General features: G+C 32.4%; 2 protein-coding genes across 2 annotated transcripts in view; one reads left to right on the top strand and one right to left on the bottom strand.

Annotated features, from left to right (window-relative positions):
* Positions 1-20,748, top strand: part of LOC132713803 (hemicentin-1-like) — a 218,853-nt gene that overhangs the window by 88,960 nt on the left and 109,145 nt on the right. The gene's annotated exons all lie outside the window — the stretch shown is intronic.
* On the bottom strand, positions 13,317-20,677 carry LOC132713807 (uncharacterized). The gene is made up of 2 exons (XM_060696483.1): positions 20,557-20,677; positions 13,317-14,282 (listed from the first exon to the last, which is right to left on the bottom strand). Exons 1-2 carry the CDS (start codon positions 20,615-20,617, stop codon positions 13,921-13,923), a joined length of 423 nt encoding a protein of 140 aa, XP_060552466.1. The 5' UTR covers positions 20,618-20,677; the 3' UTR covers positions 13,317-13,920.

The raw sequence follows: 20,748 nt of genomic DNA, 5'->3' as shown, positions 1-20,748 counted from the left end.
ACTATAAAGTTTTTTCTATATACATATAAGGAAAACCAATGACCCCAGGGGCAGGGCCGATTTTGACCCCAGGGCTATAATTTGAACAATCTGAGTAGAGGTCTACCAGACAATGCCTTATGCAAAATATCTAAGCTCTAGGCCTTTTGGGTCTTTACAAGAAGGTATTTTAAGTTTTTACTATATGTACATATAGTGAAAATCAATGACCCCCGGGGCGGAGCTGATTTTGACCCCAGGGCTATAATTTGAACAATCTTGGTAAGGGTCTATCAGACAATGCCTTATGCAAAATATCTAAGCTCTAGGCCTTTTGGGTCTTTACAAGAAGTTATTTTAAGTTTTTACTATATGTACATATAGTGAAAATCAATGACCCCCGGGGCGGGGCCGATTTTGACCCCAGGGTTATTATTTGAATAATCTTGGTAGAGGTCTACCAGACAATGCCTTATGCAAAATATCTAAGCTCTAGGCCTTTTGGGTCTTTACAAGAAGTTATTTTAAGTTTTTACAATATGTACATATAGTGAAAATCAATGACCCCCGGGGCGGGGCCGATTTTGACCCCAGGGTTATAATTTGAACAATCTGGGTAGAGTCCTACCAGACGATGCCTTATGCAAAATATCTATGCTCTAAGCCTTGTGGGTCTTTACAAGAAGATTTTTTAAATTTATTCTTATAAATCCATTTTGCCATGGCAACCAGATTTCTGCATGGTATGAAATTCTTTGAACAACTTTGGAAGCCCTTCACGCAAGGATCAATCTTGCCAAGTTTGGTTGAAATTGGACAAGTGGTTTTTCAAAAGAGGATTTTTAAAGTTCACTATATAATCTATATAACACACGTACAAACACACACACACAGGTGAATCGCTATTTGCCACTGCATCGCAGATGGTGCGGTGGCATAAAAATCTCCGGAAAAAACCCTGAGGTATTGGGGTTTACAATTTGCGTCTAAGAGACACAGATGTGTTGTTATCATGCTGCTGACCGTTCCAAGTCGGCGCCCCTGTGTGTTCTTCAGATGTATGTCTATGTTGTTTCATACTGTTTTGGTGACACTTTTGCTTGTGTCCCTTGTTTTCTCGTCTACGGTAAGTATTTCCCCCTTTACCCCTAGATTTTATTTCTTTGATTACCCCCCTCCCTTCACCCGGTCTCCTGTCCCCTTTCCCTGTGCCCTTTGTCTATTGAGGGCATTTGTTGCCAAAATTCCAGACATGTAAAGGGCTCCTTTTGAAAACCTTTTTTGAAAATACGAAGGTGCATGTCTAGCATTTTTTATTGTATTCATTCACCGCAAATAATATGTCCCTTAATTGAAGGCATCCGCTTTTAAATAACAAGTTTACATGTACATCTTAACAACTGACATGTTTGCACACTTATAGATATATATCTGTATCTGAAATATACAAATGAATTGTAAAACTCAAATACAGAAAATAGAGTTGAAGAAAACGTGATTCCAGTCGTAGAACTACAATCGTACGTGTACACAGTAACATGTTTAAGATGACAAAAGTAGATTCACAAAGTTAAACGATTTTAAGTCATGCATGACGCCCCGCCCCTCTCTGAGTATTTAAGAACTTCTATTACCGAAATGTACGGACAGGTATAATACCCGGCGCCTTTCTCCTATTTCTCAATAAAGTGAAGGAAACACGGTGTCCCTTCTAACTTAAGTTAAATAATTTTGGTATCAGTTGAAAGATTACTCCATAATTTTATCATTTGAAATTCACACTCTCAAATTCGGTAAGAAAAACACGGGTCCCCGCAACACATATTTTATTTCGTAAGCAATTTTGATAATTTTGGATTGAAATAAACTGTTTTATTCCGTGATCATTGATCAGTTTTAACAATAATTTATTAATACTGAAACTACCTTATTTAAGATTGCACATAATTATGTGCTACGGATAAGTATTTTCATGATTTCGGAAAGGAAATCTCGGTGGTCACTTAAAAATCCTAGTTCCAAGTACTTGCATAGTTTTTGTTGAAAATGAAATCGTGCAAATACATTTTTCAATGATACCAATACAAATATTAGATGGTTTTTCAGATTATGAATAAAATTACTCGCTTGAAGTTGGTCATTTTCCCCTAAAAATTTCTAAATTGCCGATGTTTCTCAGGAAACATGAGGTTAGTGCACAAGTTATCTTAATCATTTGTATCAAATAAATGGTAAAATCAGCAATTTTCAAGTGATGCAACTAAAGACAAAACTTTTGAAACAAAACTATGTTAGGAAGAAAGAGGCATGTTTTTTAAGAAATATGGAAAAGGCGCCGGGTATTATACCTGTCCACAATGAAAGTTCGTAAATAGTCAGTCAGGGGCGGGGCGTCATGCATGACTTAAAATCGGTTATTTTTGTCATCTTAAACATAATACTGTGTAAACAATAACAAATAAACAAGTTCGTATCTTCTATTGCATATATTACATAATCATGTTTGTACACTTATAGGTATCTATCTGTACCTGAAATATACACATGAAATTTAATGCAGAAAATAGAGTTGAAGAAAACGTGTTTCCAGTTGTAGAACTACAAGAGTACGTTTACACACCAACATGTTTAAAATGACAAAAGTAGATTCACAAAGTTAAACGATTTCAAGTCATGCATGACGTCCCGCCCCTCTCTGAGTATTAACGAACTTCTATTATGGAAATGTACGGACAGCTATAATACCCGGCGCCTCTCTCCTATTTCTTAAAACACGGCGTCCCTTCAACTTTTTTTATTTTATACAGTCAAATAATTTTGGTACCAAATGAAAGATTACTCTATAAGTTTTCTATGAATGCCTCAGGAACAAAAATGAATTAAATAGATGTATTAAAAGTGTTGTGTTAAACTTGGTCATTTTTTCCTCTGAAAATCACACTCTCAAATTCGGTAAGAAAAACACGGCGTCCCTTCCTTTTTTTTATTTCGTAATCAATTTTGATAATTTTGGATTGAAATAAAAATGTGCTTCATAAGTTTTATAATATACAATTATATAATGCCTAAAAATAAAAATGAATTAAAGAGAAGTAATAAACTTTTCGTTTCAAAGTTGATTATGTTACTTACTGTAAACCACACTCTGAAATTCAGTATAAGAAAAACATGGCGCCCCTTACTTACTTTTTTATTTCTTGATCGATTTTAATAATTTTAGAGTCATGTAAAAGAATCCTTCATGAACTTTCAAGGGATGCTTTAAAAATAAAAATGACGTAGAAGTAAAAATTTTATTTCAAACTTATCGTTGTTTGTTTTTTTTCTCTTAACACCACTAATATATTCGGCAAGGAAATCACGTCGCTCCCTTTAGATACTTTATAAAATAATCAATTTTTAAAATAGAAAATGAATATTGAATGAAAGTTAAGACAATAAGCTTTGAACAAGTATATTAAAAAGTATTTATTTATACTGAAAAAAACCTTATTTATGATTGCACATATGTGCTACGGATAAGTATTTTCTTGATTTCGGAAAGGAAATCTTGGTGGTCGCTTTAAAATCTTATTTTATTCAAATACTTGCTTAGTTTTTGTTGGAAATGAAATTTGTGACAATACATTTTTCAATGATACCAATACAAATATTGGATGGTCTTCAGATTATGAATAAAGTTACTCTCTTAAACTTGGTTTTTCCCCTAAAAATTTCCAAATCGCCGATGTTTCTTAGGAAAACACAAGGTTAAATAATAAGCTAGTGCATAAGTTATTTTCATCATTTTATATCAAATAAATGGTAAAATCAGCATTTTTGAAAGTGATGTAGCTAGTGACAAAACTTTTGTAACAAATTTTACAAATATATGTTAGGAAAAATGCGGCATGTTTTCCTTCAGTCTCATTTAGAAATAGGGGAGAGATGCCATTTTATACCTGTTCGTAAATACTCAGAGAAGGGCGGGGCATCATGCTTGACTTAAAATCGGTTAACTTTGTGAATCTACTTTTGTCATTTTAAACATGTTACTGTGTAAACGTACTCTTGTATTTCTACAACTAAAAACACGTTTTCTTAAACTCTATTTTTTATATTTGAGTTTTACATTTCAAATGTATATTTCAGATCTATAAGTGTGCAAACTTGCATATGTATTGCATGCAATGGAAGAAACGAACTTGTAAATTTGTTGTTGTATTCCATGTTAGGTAATTGTTACGATCTATATGTAAACTTTGTTATATAAAGGCGGGAACCTTCAATTACAAGATTGAATTAAGAGCCATATTATGTGCTATGCACGGGCACAATAAAAATGGTAGGCATACAAGTTCGCAAAAGTAATTTTTAACAGGAACATTTTACATGTCTGGAATTTTGGCAACGAAAGCCCTCAATAGAATCGAAATATATCCGTCTTGACAGTACCGTGCCGAGTGCCGCCCATTAGTTGATACACAAGGGACGGATATTCCGGTCGGAACCGTAGAAGCGTGCAGAAATCTTTTTCCTGTATATTGTACCATATTTTAAATAGTTTACCTAAACAAATTATTTTTCTTAGAAATTATTGTCATTTTATCTGTTCAAAAACTACATTATCCTATACATGGGATTTTCGAAAAACGCTTCAATGACGTCATTTGAAAAGTGTACGAAGCTCATCTGGCGCTTAAATTTTTTTCAATTCAATTATGATGATTATGCAATTGATAATGTAAGGAAAAGAATCAAACATTGGCATAGCTACACTGGTTAGCTTAAAATAAATCACAGTATTCTACTGGAGCTGCAAATGAAAATGCATCCACTGGTAAGAATAGAATTAAACCTTTTCGCGGGTAAGCTTGGAATAGAATACTTAACCTGTCGCACATTTAAGCATTACACACAAAATAGTTTCCCCCGCTTCATCTACATGTGCTCTTGAAATATTGTTCAATAAATGTATTTCACAAGGAAGTCGTCGACATGAAACAACACGTATGTAAGTGCAAATATATAATATTTATCATTAGAACAGTTGACATTTTATCATGATGTCAATTGACCTTCATAATACGGAAGCAACTTACACTTAACTTGACAAGGAGACGATATAAATATTAAACACCTAACTAAAGTTTATAAAATATGTTCAACTGAAACGGGGACTTTTTTCAAGCAATAAACTAAAGATTGATAAATCGGAAAAAGGATCAAATATTGCTGTCGGTAAATTGTTTGATGACAGTTAACAGCAAATATTCAATATTCAACGATATCTTTTCACTTTATCTATGGAAAAAGTAATAAAAATGCACGTACAAGCGATAAATTTAATCAGGTTTGAAAACTACCCCATTAGACTAACTTTCACACAGACCAAAAACAAATTGTAATATTACCGAACTAAAGATTAACATCAGATTGCGGAAGGACCTTTCATCGTATACAAAAAATTAAAATGGTAATAATGCCTTATTATCCACATTACAATGGCAAAAATTATTGAGCATATTTAGAAGCTTAATTCAAAATTATGAAAAAGCTAAATCGTTACGTAGATCAATCTATATCAGACAAGGACAATTACAGCTATTAATTATATAAAATGAAATTTACATGGTGTTTTATAAAATGGAAATGTCGGAAATAATATTTTGAAACTTTTGTGTGTATTGTGTGTGTGTGTTCTGTTGAATGTATTCGTATAAAAGTGAATGTACCATGATAACCCGACCTGTTACAAAACGTATTGCGATCATTGCGATCACTTCCTCATTTTCTTTGAAAATACCTTTTAAGTTCATAAAGATAGATTGATTTTTGTTCTAAATAACTTATATTTTAATAAATAGAATTATAAGCGACAAACAGACTGATTAATAAAAGAATACATCTAGAACTCAGGCAAACATAATGGTGAGCATTTTATTTACATATTTGCAGGTTATTAAAAGCACTTTGACGTTTCGGACATAATAAACAAATAGTCGTCATCGTTAAAGCCTCACTTCAATTGTTAAAATTATCAACAAAAAAAGACGTTTCGATATAAATGTATTGTATGTAAACAGGTAAAGTAAATATCAACGTACAATCTGACTTTTTTTTAAATTTTACCTCATTAATCTTAACATACGTATCTAGATCAACAAACAGCGTACTATATATACCTCAACAATGTTATCACGATATTGATCGACCTTCTTAATCAGGAAGTAACCCAAATTTGATTTATGACTTTCGCAACATAAATTTTTAAATGCCTAACCGAAGCTTTTCAATTTTGTTCAAACTAATCAGGGACCTTCTCAAGCAATATTATTTGTATTATGAATAACCAAATGACAAAAGACCGGAGTTGTTATAATGTTTTATGCAAGTTATTTGCAAATTACAAATGACTTTGTATATGATTGCAATATATTCATGGTTATTTAGTTAAAAATGCATGTGCAAAAAAAATAAAGTTAAGCTACTGTGAAAACTTCCCACTTACCTAACTATACACTCATAACCCGGATGAATTTAAATGATGTACCTAACTATTGAAAAGAAGATAACTTTCCCTCTTCCTTTTTCAACTGCAAAAAGAGTTAAAATTGTGTTGAGATGCGTAATTCACATATACGAGCGCGTGAAGTAAAAAGGAAACATATAATTAAGGGAGTATCAAATTGAATATCATAAAGGATAGTCACTATAATAATCAATGATTAATGTATATCATTGCCAGACAATAACGGTCTGGTTTGTAATGATAATATAATAAAAATAAAAATAATGATAATAAAAATAATAATAATAAAAGTAATAATAATAATAATTATAATAATAATAATAATAATGATAAAGGTAACAATAATAATAATAATAACAATAATAGTAATTATAGTAATAATAGTAATAATAATAATAATGATAATAGAATAAGGGAACAATAATAATAATAATAATAATAATAATAATAATAATTATAATAAAGTTAATATTAATAATAATAATAACCAAGAAGAAAGAAAGCATATCTAAAAAAATGTTTAACTGAAATAGATATCTTACAGATTTGAATAAATATAATAATAAACAAAAATGATTATAAAAATACATGATTTGGAAATGCTGAACAAAAATAATATCTTAAGTTCTGAGTTGATTGAGTGATTTTATTCAGGTTTAAAAACAGTCTGATACAGTTTTATGATAACTGGGAATCCAAATTCATATTAAAAGAAAATATATAGAACTTATCTATGGATACATGCCACCTGTACAACATATTTTTACCCAAAAGACAATTTTACATTGCCATGTTGACTTCTTTGCGACGCCGATGAACGGCGTTGTCCCTTATTGAATGCTGTTTTTGTGGCACATGGTAATTCGCCACAAAAAAAACAACAAAGTTTCTGTTAGTCATTGTTGAATATGAATCATGAATATTATTTATTTATTTATTTTTTTTGCTTTCGTTCCTCTGTTAGCAATTGGTATAATTTTGGTGAATTAGTGCTTGTATGGAAAAAATAGAGTATGGTTATTGAAGCATAATGTGCCTTAAATACATGAATCAAACATATCTGTGCCTTACTTGCTAGGAACAGCAAAATCGACCGAACATAACAAATCATTGTTACGCGGTTAGATACAAGCTCATATATTAGAGATAGCATTAATACTAAAAGACTGGACACACTCTCATATAACATTTAAAAAATAGCAAATTTAATTAGTACATTGTAATGTATTCATCAAAAGCAAGTCATTCTGGATATAGAAAGTCAGTTCAATCTGTTTATCCTCCTGTCGAAGGGAAACTATCAAATAGATATAGCATACAAAGGTAACATGGATTACCTTACCTTGTACAAACAAATACATGTTATAATGTAAGATTAAAACAAATTCTTAAAGATGAAACTTTAGCACTTCTGTTAAACAGTTTAAAATATGCAATATTCATATTTGACACAAAATAACAAAACGCATGCTTTGAAAGTTAAAATAACATTATAAAATATTGACACATTACGTCCCGTCAACAAAAACTTTAAGCAAGGTTTTACGAATGCCTTAAGTGGCTGCGAAGGAATGGTCAGCTGTGCATACCTTACGTAAAGAAATTGAAATTAAAGGGGAAGTTTTATGACATGGACATTTTCATTACGTCCGTACATGTACACGTGGTATACTGTGACAGAACGTGCACGCTTTAGTCAATACTGTAAGCGTTCACATGTTGTCGTTTCGTTGGAACAATGTACCAAGGACAAGGTAATGCTGTTGATTCATTGTCATAAGGTTGAGCAACTGTTACATCAGAAATATTTCCAAAGTTTTCATTCCTGATAAAACAAGGGAATACACAATGTGACTTTATATTTTATGTCTCGATGCTGAAAGCCGATGTTTGATTCTTTTTCTTGCATATTACATATCAATTATTTTCAGAGCAGAAATTACAAAAAAGGATATTCTCATTACGCACTTTTTCTTATAGTAGCGTTTGAACTTACAACTTCTTTCATAACGGTTAAGTGACGTCATCCTAAGTACGCAATTAATTCATAAAAGGCTCTCGTTTCAATGACGCCATTTAAAACACGCAACTTCTAGGGGTGCACCGATAGAGTGTGTAAACGTTAGATAATCCTGTTTGATATGCAAGACAAATATCTCTATGCTCATGAATAAAAGGAAGAACTGCACTTGGATTAATTAATGAGCTTCTAAACGAGGTTAACACACAATTGTACCAGAAAGTCTTACATTTCTCACGGCCCCGTCCGACTACTACCTGCGCATGCGCAGAACGTAAAGTCTTACGTTTCTCACGGGTCTGACAAAATTCACGCCACACTGGCAGCCAGTGTAAGATTCTTATAATAAACACGATGAATCACCGATTTAGTATTACTTAATCTAGAGGTTTTACTATGGAGCAGAATTTGGGTATTAATTTATTTGACTAGAGTACTCTACTTGTTGTTTTCATTCGCTTAAGTTAGAATTGTTGTTATAGAGATTTATCCATATTCTAACTTTATGAAAGTATTAACATTAAACAGCCTTAAGCGAAATAACACTGACTCATTTCAATAAGAAGAACAGCAGAACAAATAAAAACTAGAAACCACGTGATTAATATTTGCTTTTTGTGTCCTAGCTGGGTACAAGACCTAAAATTCTAGCACAAAATCTTAAAGACGGGAGATAACTCATGTATCGCTTCGGTATTTTCCGTGAGCGCAAGGTGTGAGGATACAATGCTACGCGGCGATTTAATCCAAGTTTATAGGTAGCACACCACAGTAATGTAAGCCACAGCTTCGAATAGCCAGGGAGGATTTCTTGGATATAGTTAACCTTTTACCCGATGAGCATATTGTGAACAAAAGCTGTCGGTAGGACAGCAACGCTCGACTATTCTTAGTGCTTGATAATGTAAAATTTTCTAAGTTAACAAAAGGGCAAATGTTTTCCATGTTTAAATCCATGTTTAAATCCATGTAACAGTAATAAGCCTTGAAGAGAGTCCTATTATGCTCTCAAAGAAGAGTATAAAATTTCAACTTGTTTCAAAGCCAGATGTCAATAGAATATGAACATATCTGAGTTGGTATGCAAACTAAAAAGTAAATTATAAGTGAAAAAAAGGACATTATTCTGCCATATGTTGATACAGTTACCTCCTCCTGTCAATATTTAAGGTATTACAAACACTTTAACGTAAATTCTAAGTCGAAAAAGGGGCATAATTCTGTCAAAAAGCTTGATAAAGTTACCTTCTCCTGTCTACAGGTTGGGGTCATGATGGTGAACAAGTGTGCAAAGTTTTAAAGCCATATGTCAATGGACTTTGAAAATGTTTGAGGTATTACAAAAACTTTAACGTAAATTCTAAGTCTGCAGGTTGGGGTCATGATGGTGTACAAGTGTGCAAATATTTGAGGTATTACAAAAACTTTAACATAAGTGGCTACGCCGACGCCGACGTAAACGCCGACGCTCGGGTGACTACAATAGCTCTACTTATTCTTATCAAATAGTCAAGCTAAAAATGACCGTTTTCATTGAAAAGCCTCCTGTTACAAGTTCAAACTGCTATGAAACTATGAAAATTTGCTTCAATACTGATGAAACTTGGCACAAATGTTGACTGAACCATAGCCTCTGTAACAGCCTGCTCAATCGTTAATTTTCTGTTACCATGGCAGAGGAGGGACGTCTCAAAATTGCGAAAAATCACTTTTTTGCATTGTTTTTTTCCATTAAAACTAATTTCAAAGTTCTGCAACTTCTCAATGAATTAAAATAGAGTAAAAGGCTTTTCGGCGTCGGTTACTAGTTACCCTGAGATCGACCTGAGGCCATTTTAGCCTGTCACATGTCCAAAATTTTCTTGGCATTTTTTTCACTGTTTGAGGTCTCAAAAAAAAGGGGGGGGGGCAAAAAGCCGTCAAAACACGTCTACATAAGGGAAAAGGTTAAATGACTGGTTGTCTTTAAAGTGCATTTCCAGCATGAAATTTGTTTTTGTGACATCTAATATGATCACTGGCAAATTCAAAAACATGGCCAGAAATGACATGCTGTTGATTATCAATGTCAAGGCCGCCATTTTTTGTAAACATTGCTTTTAAACAGCATGCACAGTAAAAACAAGTCATTTTACAGGGGGGTACAAACTTTTAGCAGTAGCAAAAAATCAACAAGGTTGAGCACCAGTTTCTTTGTGATATTTTGCATGTATAGGGAGTTGCTAAAGCAGAGACGGTGTTTTTTTAGCTTGTATATTTGCAGGTATTTTTTTTTTGCCAGAGGGACGGAATGTGTTGTTTGGGGTCTCGGGCCACTGTAGATTTTGGGCTTCAACGGAGTGAATTGCAACTGTTTTGACTGCCTGCCTATTGCAGATCATGAGATGGGATGATTTCTTTGTTGATTTCCATATATATTCTCAACAAAATGTGTTTTCTTTTTCCAGATTGTGTGGTTTGGTATCAGAATTATTAGACGTATTGCTTGTAGGAAATTGACGGCAGAAACTTGAAATTAACTGTACAATCAAATATTAGACAAAATGACGTGCCCGCTCTATAAATCCTATACTAATGGAAGAATTTCTTCAAACTTGACTAAAATGTTAACTTCAACAATTGACTTAGAAAATGTTCTTAAATTTTAACATTTACTTGAATATTTCTGAAACTAGCACAGGTATTTGCTTGAAACTTAAAAGATATATGAAGTGTCACAAGTAAGATATGCAGGTCAAGTTTCTTAACTCTGTATTGCATTTTGATAAAGTTATGGCCCTGTTTAAGTCTTTAAATTTGCATACAATCAGTACTAGACAATATGACGTGTCCGCTCTATAAATTCTATACTAATGGAAGGATTTTCTTCAAACTTGATTCAAATGTTAACCCCAACTTGGCAATGTGCAGAACTTATCTTATCCTTGTGCCAGCTTAAGGTCAATGCCACAGTTAAAGGTCAAAAATTGACTTAGAAAATGTTCTGAAATTTTAACATGTACTTGAATTTTTCTAAAACTAGAACAGGTAATCAATTGAAACATCAAAAATATACGAAGTGTCGCAAGTAAGATATGCAGGTCAAATTTCATAACTAGAACAAGTGGGGAGAACTTTGTATTGTATTTTGACAAAGTTAAGTCCATTTTTTGATTTAAATTTATTTACTATAATATTTCTTAAACCAGAACAGATATTTACTTGAATGGTTACAAGCAAGCTTAGATGACGAAAATTCTACATTTCCATTGAATTATGAAACAAGCCATGCCCCTTTTAGGCTTAGAAAATGGTCTGGTATAACTATTAATACTTAAATGTTTCTGAAACTAGAACAGATATTCACTTAAAACTATATAATATATGAAGTGTCACAAGTAAGCTCAGTATGCAAAGTTTTTCCACTCTTAATTACATTTTGATATAAGTATGATATTTTTTTTAACTTCACTGCTTTTATTTGTTTAAGTACATTTGAAAAATGAAAAGTTATTTGTAACTGTTTCGAACATTATTTGACAATATACATGTATATATTTAAACTATTACCTGAACAACTTGTCTCATTTTACCACAGATATTTTCTTTTTATGTATATGTTTTCGTGCCAATTTTAACGATTAATATCTAAACAAAATAATAATAAAAAAGACGCAATCATTTCCTCATTTAATGTAATAACTATGCATTTTATGTATTTTACTATTATGTCAAGAACATATAAACCACTCAATTGTGCTTAAATGACATAATTTAAATAAGAATTTTAACTTAATGTTGACAACGGATGACACTTTCTAAAAACGCACATAATTGGAAATATTTTACATTGTGCAGTGGATGACAAAAACTGTTATACAACACAACAAATAACATGTAAACGAAATAATTTCTAACACGACCCAAATATACTTCAATTTAATGTAATGTTTGCGTATTTTATGTATTTTTATGACTGAACAAAAATATGAGCACAAAAAAACACTACCAAATTGTTCTTAAAGACGTCTTCGGTATTTTTTGTGTGCGCATCGTTATGCGCGTCCAAGAAAGATAATCACGGATAATTACTCTTCAAAAAAGGTCAAGTTGAATAGTACTCGGATAACTGTTTAAATTTCGGCTATAAGCAAATATTGAGTAAATAATACAGAATAATTATTTCTTAATGTTTAGGAGGAGATCGGTTCAAAAGAATAAGAGGTCGTTAAGACAAATTCATATAAAGGACTTTTCCTAGCATTAGTACGTTAGCATTGATGATGATTCTGCGCGCGTTACCCCACCCACTTGTAATATAGAGACGAAAGTTCATGGGAACTTCATTACTGGCAGACAAGTGGGCAAAGAAGTTTAAAATGATATATTTAAAAATGATGAATAAATAACAAAAATAATATCAATGAAATGTTCCAATTTTCATTATTTTCTTTGTAAATTTCTGAATACTTGCTTACTGTTCGGGTATGTTAGTCGAGTAAAGAAATAATTTGGCCTTATATAACCGCCCAATATAACTTGTTTTAAAAACATATTCAGTATCATTTACTATATAAAACATCAAAAGAAATATTACTTTATATAACAACGTTTTTGTTGTATATATAACAATGCATTTAGTATATCACTAATATTTCTCAAGAAAGCGTGGTAATTTTGACTATTAGCATATGCTCCAGTGCGGTAACCATGGAAACTGCCCGTTATAACTTGTAAACAGAACCCTTAGATAAAGCAAGTTTTGTATAAAACTATACTTATTGTGTGTGTAATTAGCTGTCTTATACATACATTTTTATAACACAGTTTGGCTATTTTGACAATTTTGAAATATACGGTTACCATGGAAACTGCCAGTTTTCAAAAAATCCAACACGCCAACATATATTTTTCTTTGTATTTTTGAATTCGTTATTAAATTTTACACAACATACAAAAAATTTAGAAATCTTATGAAAGAAATGTTTCAATATCTTTAATTATTCACAGAATTCGTGTTTATTTTTCTAATTTTTTGTTCATTTAACGAAGCATGGGAAACTCATTTTTAAAGAAATATGTTCAGATTATCATTTGTTTTATTCAGAATCATTGGATTAGGTTATCTTTGCATAAAACAATGCTTGTTCTGTGTATTAAGCTATCTTATACATTTTCTATTTGTTATTACACAGTTTGGCTATTTTGACAGTTTTTAGATAAACGGTTACCATGGAAACTGCCATTTTACAAGAAATCCAACACGTCAACATATAGTTTTCTTTTTATTTTTGAATTCACCATTAAATTTTACTGATCATACTTAAAAAATAAGAAAATTCTATGAAAGGGTTAAATTTTCATAAAACTGCAGAAAATGTCTTTAAATTGCATGATACAGATACCGACGAGCAGACGTGCGATAAGGTAATTAAATACCTCCCTCATGGGACATTGAAGCTGTAACTGAAATCGTAGCTGTTCCTGTCCAAGATGGAAGACCAGATGCTAGAAAATAATCCACTGTACAATAGTAAATGCCTGCATTTTCAATAGTAACAGACTTCAATTTAATTTTTCCGTTTGAGACATGCTGTACGTTGAAGTTATTGTTCTTGACTGCAGCAGAAGTTCCAAATGTTGACATGATTGTTGTTGGTGTAGCTAATAATAGAGGTTTAAATGTCCAGGTGACAAAATACATGTCTGCTTCATTGTCATATGTCCATGGAATTGTGAAATCACTCCCGACTGATGCTGTATATGCCTCATCTAATGGAGAAATGGCAGCATCTAAAATGATTCGAGATATCAACAAATAAAGATTATTTTCATCTTAATATAGATTACAATATCTATGTCTTTGTGTTTTCTACTATACTTCTACAACACTTTGAACATATAAATAAGTAATACGATGCTATGTATATTTATGATGCCAGTAATATCATACCTGTAATTCCAAAAGTATGTGGAAAATGAATCATGGAAAGAACAAGACAATGTTATATATCATAGTCTAACGAAACAATTTGGAATATAATTGCAAGCTACCATCCACGCCCTCTAGCATCGGCTTACTAAAAGGCAGAATTCAACATTCAATTATAACTGGTAAAGTTTAGACAATGAAAAAGAAGGCAACATATCCTAAGGGTTATTAATCAGTTTTTTAAGTGAGCTGAACTGGAACCATCCGATGAAAAACAACATTTAATTGGAAAGAAATTTAAGTTCACAAAACATGCATTTACAACAATAATTTGCTGAACGATAGTCAAGAATCGAAAATATAGCATATAAAATATACAGGGATTCTTTAAACAGCCGCCATAGGGTACAAATAACACTGATGAGACAATGCAATACAGAAAACAGACACCCTAAAGAAATCCCAACGGTACTGGAAAGTGCATGCTACCTCTAAGCCACACAAGTACTACCTTTAGCAGAATTCAATATTTCCTATGAAATTGTTTGTTATTGAGAAACTTCCACAGATGTGTTCATACGGCGTTTATCATGGAACCTTAACCGACTAATGTTATTTATATTTCATTAAAAGCGCCACATGTATCCAAAATAAAATAACACATGCATCCTCTACGTGAAGACGGAACTGAATAAATAGTAATTTTTAACTAACAACTAAATACACAAAATAATGCCAAATAGACGATTTAAACGGATTGAAAAATACAAAAGTGATCTCCTACTTAAGAATTACACCAAATACTTAACCACCCATTCTAGTTATCAACCTGAGTTTGCAAAAAAAAATGATATCATGCAGAGGACTCACATTCTGTCCCACACCACTTAAAATTGATAAATTACAACTACACTGCGATATTCTATTATTTGACAGACCCATGAGACTTAAACATTTTTTTTATGAAAAACACCAACAGACCCATTCAAACCCTATTCAGGCTGGACGACTCCACAACCGGGGATATCTGCACATCTAGATGCATTTCGTACCATAATGCAACAGGATACACTCAAGACACAACGGGCACCGGAACAATGGGCAACCTGACTCAAGATGAATACAAGGCTATCACTACCCACAGAAACAACACAGAAATCATAATCAAATCTGCAGATAAAGGAGGCTCCGTCGTCATTCTCAATAAAGCTGATTACATCGCAGAAGCAAACAGACAACTGGGTGGCACAACAATGTATAAATCAATTACTACTGACCAACTAATAAAACATGTGAAGAAATTAACTCCTTCTTAAACTAAAAAAACACTCATTACTTGACCATAAACACATTGAATATCTCTCTGCTAAAAATTGCAGAACACCTATCTTTTATTTACTTCCAAAAATACATAAAACCAACAACCCTGGACGCCCCATAGTATCAGCATGCAACAGTCCAACAAAATACTATCTGAATACGTCGACTACTTTATATAACCTCTATCTAGAGACATACCTTCTTACATCAAAGACACAAATCATTTTCTAGAATGCATTAGGACAATAAAAAATGTACCCAAAGATGCTCTACTTGTTACTATTGACGTCACAACCTTATGCACAAATATTCCACACAGAGAAGTTATATAAGCAGTAAAACAAGCACTTGAAAAACGTTATCTCTAAGAACCAAAAATCTTGGATACTTTCACTCTTCTTACAATTTATACTAAAGAATACATGCTTTAAATTTAACGGAAATACTTACGAACAAATATCGGGAACCACCAAGTTTAACAATATTATTCATGCACGAATTTAAACAAACATTCCTAAAAACGACGTCTTTTTGATTGGCCACATTCTCGACTGTCAGAATAGATGCCTAAGGGAACTTATCCAACACATTATATAAACCTACTGATTCTTATATGTACCGCCATTACTCATCATTTCATCCGAAACATCAACCATATAGTCAAGCACTCAGAATTAGAAGGATATGCTGCACTGAAGAATCATTTCTGGAATGCAGCAAATTACTAACCGAAAATCTGCATGCACGTTGCTATCCAAAAGCACTTATACGAAAAGCTATCAAGAAGGCGAAAATCAACCATCTTAATGACACCAAACACCACTTTTCACACAAACTAATACCGTTAATCGTCACTCACAACCCAAGATTACCTAACATGATCAAAATCATTAACAAGTATGAACATTTAATGAAACCCGACTCTCACCTAGCAGATTTAACTAAGCATAGAATTTTAACAGTTTATCGTAAACCTGACAACCTTAGGAACATCTTAATGAGATCTTCCGATTCAAAAATGGTAACACAACCCTCACGTTCCAATGTACGCTACCGAAATTGTATAGCATGTTCGCTCTTAAAACCAAAACCATTAAAATTGAGTCAAAATTACCACAACTGGAGAAACGTTCAAAATTAAAGGATCTTATGATGTGTAGCAGCATCATTTACTTAATTGCATGCCTAAAATGCGGCATCCAAATTATAGGCAAGTCGGGTAACACAATTCGAGTGTATGAACATATTAATGATATACGTAATAAAATGATGTGATACCTGTCTCTTAACATGTTTCCGCCAACGGACAAAACATAAACGACGTCGACGTCACAGTTCTAACAACGACACCAAGGAACATAAACATCCGCCTTAGAACAGAAGAAACCTACATTGAATTATTTAAACGAAATCACCAAACGGACTTAACTTGCACCAAAAATGGAAATAACAGATAAGAAAAACTATTATAAGCAAGTACCAGCACCGGCGGATTCATTTAAACTTAATATAAAAAAATTTACGGCAATGTTTAAAAAGTAATAAATTCATCAAGGGCTCTAAATCAAACTTCAACAGACCAACAAAACACATGAGAAAACGATTACGATGTTTATATGCTTCCATTATGATCAAGAATATACAAGAAGAGACATTCCTAAAAGGCACTGCCGTAAAATACACGGCATGGAAATGCACAGATACAAAAAAAAAAACAGTAAAACCGTGGCAACCACCTTTTGAATGCACTTTAATCAAGAAACCAACAACCATAAAAAAATTCAGAATTGTTCAAGGACAAAAACAATGGCTAGCCAAAACGTTTACAATTGAATTAAATTGTACATAACTGATAAAGGTAATGACACTGGGAGAACCATTATCAACATTACCTCAGTCTCCATTTCGATCCAATGAAAACTCGCCGACACACAACATCTCAGAAAGTACCAGCGATGTAACAATATGCCAAGATGAAAAAGACGAGTTTGTCTACACAAAATACATGGACATAAAGATCTACTCGATCTATGGTGTTTTTAAATAAATAACAATGACTCCATATTAACTGTAACAATTTATTATTATTATTATGTTATAATTCCTCATATAAATAACTATATACGGACAAAAGAACCACCTAAAAATAACTTCTATAAAAAGATATGATCACTTGACAAAAACAACCGTCAAATTTATAAGTGGCATTTTCTGATATATCTGTACCCTGATGAAGGCTATTGCTATTGAATAGCCGAAATGTAGGTCATTAATAAAACTATAGAAGCCTGACCCGCTTTGTTTCGTGTGTTTCACTTTTCTTATTCTTTTTATTAGTAAATAGTATTTTGAAAGGAATCACAGGTAATGAATCCTTCATATCACAAATTTGTAAAAAGCCAAATTTAAAAAATCAATGTATTCTAGTCCTAATGGTTATACAGTATTCATGTAAAGAATACTGGAACAATCCAATTGCAGAATAAAAAGAAAATGAAGGAAAAATAGCTTTCTGATTGAATGTACGGTGTGACTTTTTATGGCATCTCTACGGCATTAACAACGCTTATATGGCGGTAAATAGAGAGAACCAGAGGAACATGACGGGCCTTATATCATTCACCTGATTATTTAGGCTCTGAATGACAATGAAAACAAACAAATGTAATGAATGAAAGGTACACCATGTTAAGTCTAAATTTTACACTCATATTAAACGTTCATGTCTACATATAAAAAGTGCAATTTTAAACAAGATTAATCAAAACTGTTTTGCCTGAAAGTAGTACATTTAGAGTGTTATCAAGGTATATTTAATGTTTTTGTTTTGTGACCTAGTTTTTAAACCAAGACGACCATTTTTCCAATTTTGAGCCATAAATCAGAAAAACAACTTTTGTAATTAATTTTCATAGCTCAATCGGTTAGAGTGCGAGACTTGTGATCTCGACATTGCGGGTTTGATTCCCGGGCTGGCCAGCTAAAATTAATACTCAGTCTTTCGGATGAGACTTTAAATCAAGGTCCCGTGTATGGTTGCTTAAACACTTGGCACGCTAAAGTAGCTTCTGGAATAGGGTCGCCTTTCTGTACCTGTAATTGCATTATCCTCCAAAATCTAAAATTACTAATACTCTTCTTGAGGCTCGCTCAAATGGGCAACCGGTGGCGAGTTTAAATAAACACAAATATACAGAATTAATTTCCAGGTCACTGGGTCTGACCATGTTTTAACAAGAGTTACAATGATCTAGACGTTTGATCTAGCTTTTGACCCCAAATGCCCCATATTCATATATAACTTGAGCTTGATAATATTTGGATTAAAACAGTGGCCTCTAGAATGCTAACAATATTTTCTATTTTTGTCCCAGCAATTATTTATACAATCATACTGACAACGTTGCGTGATAATTGAGACAAAATTGTTAACACCCTAATGTTAAAAAACAGAGTGTAAAGTACAAAAGGCAACAGATCCTACACAAATGAGCCATTCGGAACTGCTTCGGCTATTATCTATAATAACCTCGGAAACAATACGGATTTAAAGTAGTTCTACCACGTGGTTTCAGATGTAAACAGAAACAGAGATAATGTAAAACGAATGTATATATTTGACATTTAATGTCTGTTCCGGTACTCTTATGCTTGAAAATATGTATATTTAAATATTACTGATGTTCAATTTTAAACAAATCCGACTAAATGTCAGTTGGTTTTTTGAACTTTCGGTTTCTACAGCCATAATGATAAATATATAAATAATGCATTGTTTGCTTTTGTACCTATGAATTCACTTATTTTAGGTGGACATTTACTAAATATATTGGATATAAACTTGTCAACAACTCCCAGCATTAAATTACTATTTGTTAACATGTTTATTTTCTTAGCGTAGGTTAGACCGAAATACCGCATCTGTTCTGTGTATTCATACTATTGTGTTCGAGGTCCTTATCTGAAGACTGACGGAAAGGGCCGAGTAGTTGCGATTGACAAATGAGCTAAAAGAATAATCACAAATAATATAACCGAAGGTAGAAACAGTTGCATCATCGGTCTGTTCACGGACGGTACTTAATAAGGCAAACTTTTGTCAAGTCCTTATGCACAGTACAACACTTATAATGAAATTGTAAAAAAAAATAGAAAGAACCAAAAGTACAAGAGGACAAGTATGTTGTGCTGGACGATTCTATAAGATCAGAAATATAGCTGACTGAATGTACGGGTGACTTTGTAAAGCCTCCTGACGCACAAACAACGCTGGTGTGGCAATAAAATTGAAGAAACAAAAATATGAATTTTCAATAAGAATAGAATGACCGAAATGACAAATTTTTTCAAAACTCGGTTTTATTGAGCTTGTTTATAGACTATAATGTGTACATTACCGTCGACGCCTCTAGCACCGGCATCAGCAAAATTGTATATTTACTTTGAAATTGTAAAAGTTCAAGTTTTGTTTACACAACTGATTGATGATAACTACATCACTTTTATGAAAAAAATTAAGCAAATGCAATCGTAGACAACAAGATGATAGTGCCCATGTTTAAATGAATATTTTATGAATTCACATATCAAATGAGATATTTTAGCCGACAAAATATTTAATTATATTAAATCATGAATAGTTATTATGTTGATTCATATCTGGGAATTAATTGTGTTGTCTAATACGAAAAATTATTGTGAAATATTTATTAGGAACATTTTATTTTATCTATTTCAAAACAATGAACCATTTGGCAAACAATATTAATCTTGTAAATACGCCATTTACTTGTCATCTTAATAGCAAATACTTACTGCACTCCAAATAAATCCATGTTAAAACTTTGATGGTCCTTAGAAAATTTGTTCCAGCCATAATTGTTAACTTGGTATTGAAATGACAACTTTGCTTCGGAAAATGGCATGCACAAATGAATGTCGCTTTATCACCAATGAATCATACTTATCAATTTGAAAAATGTTTCGGTAGCCAAGCAGTTAGAGTAA

Source organism: Ruditapes philippinarum, unplaced genomic scaffold (genome assembly GCF_026571515.1).
Source record: "Ruditapes philippinarum isolate M1 unplaced genomic scaffold, ASM2657151v2 ctg701_1_1_1_1, whole genome shotgun sequence".
Classification (NCBI taxonomy): Eukaryota; Metazoa; Mollusca; class Bivalvia; order Venerida; family Veneridae; genus Ruditapes; species Ruditapes philippinarum.
The sequence above is the reverse complement of the archived record's forward strand: the minus strand, read 5'-3'. Positions and strand labels throughout refer to the sequence as shown.

What these genes read in the sequence shown, in the direction of transcription:
- LOC132713807 (XM_060696483.1), bottom strand. Translation starts at nt 20,617, where the DNA reads ATGGCTGGAACAAATTTTCTAAGGACCATCAAAGTTTTAACATGGATT. An exon ending in ATGGATTTATTTGGAGTGCA is followed by an intron (nt 14,283 to 20,556) that starts GTAAGTATTTGC and finishes GAATCATTTTAG; the next exon opens with ATGCTGCCATTTCTCCATTA.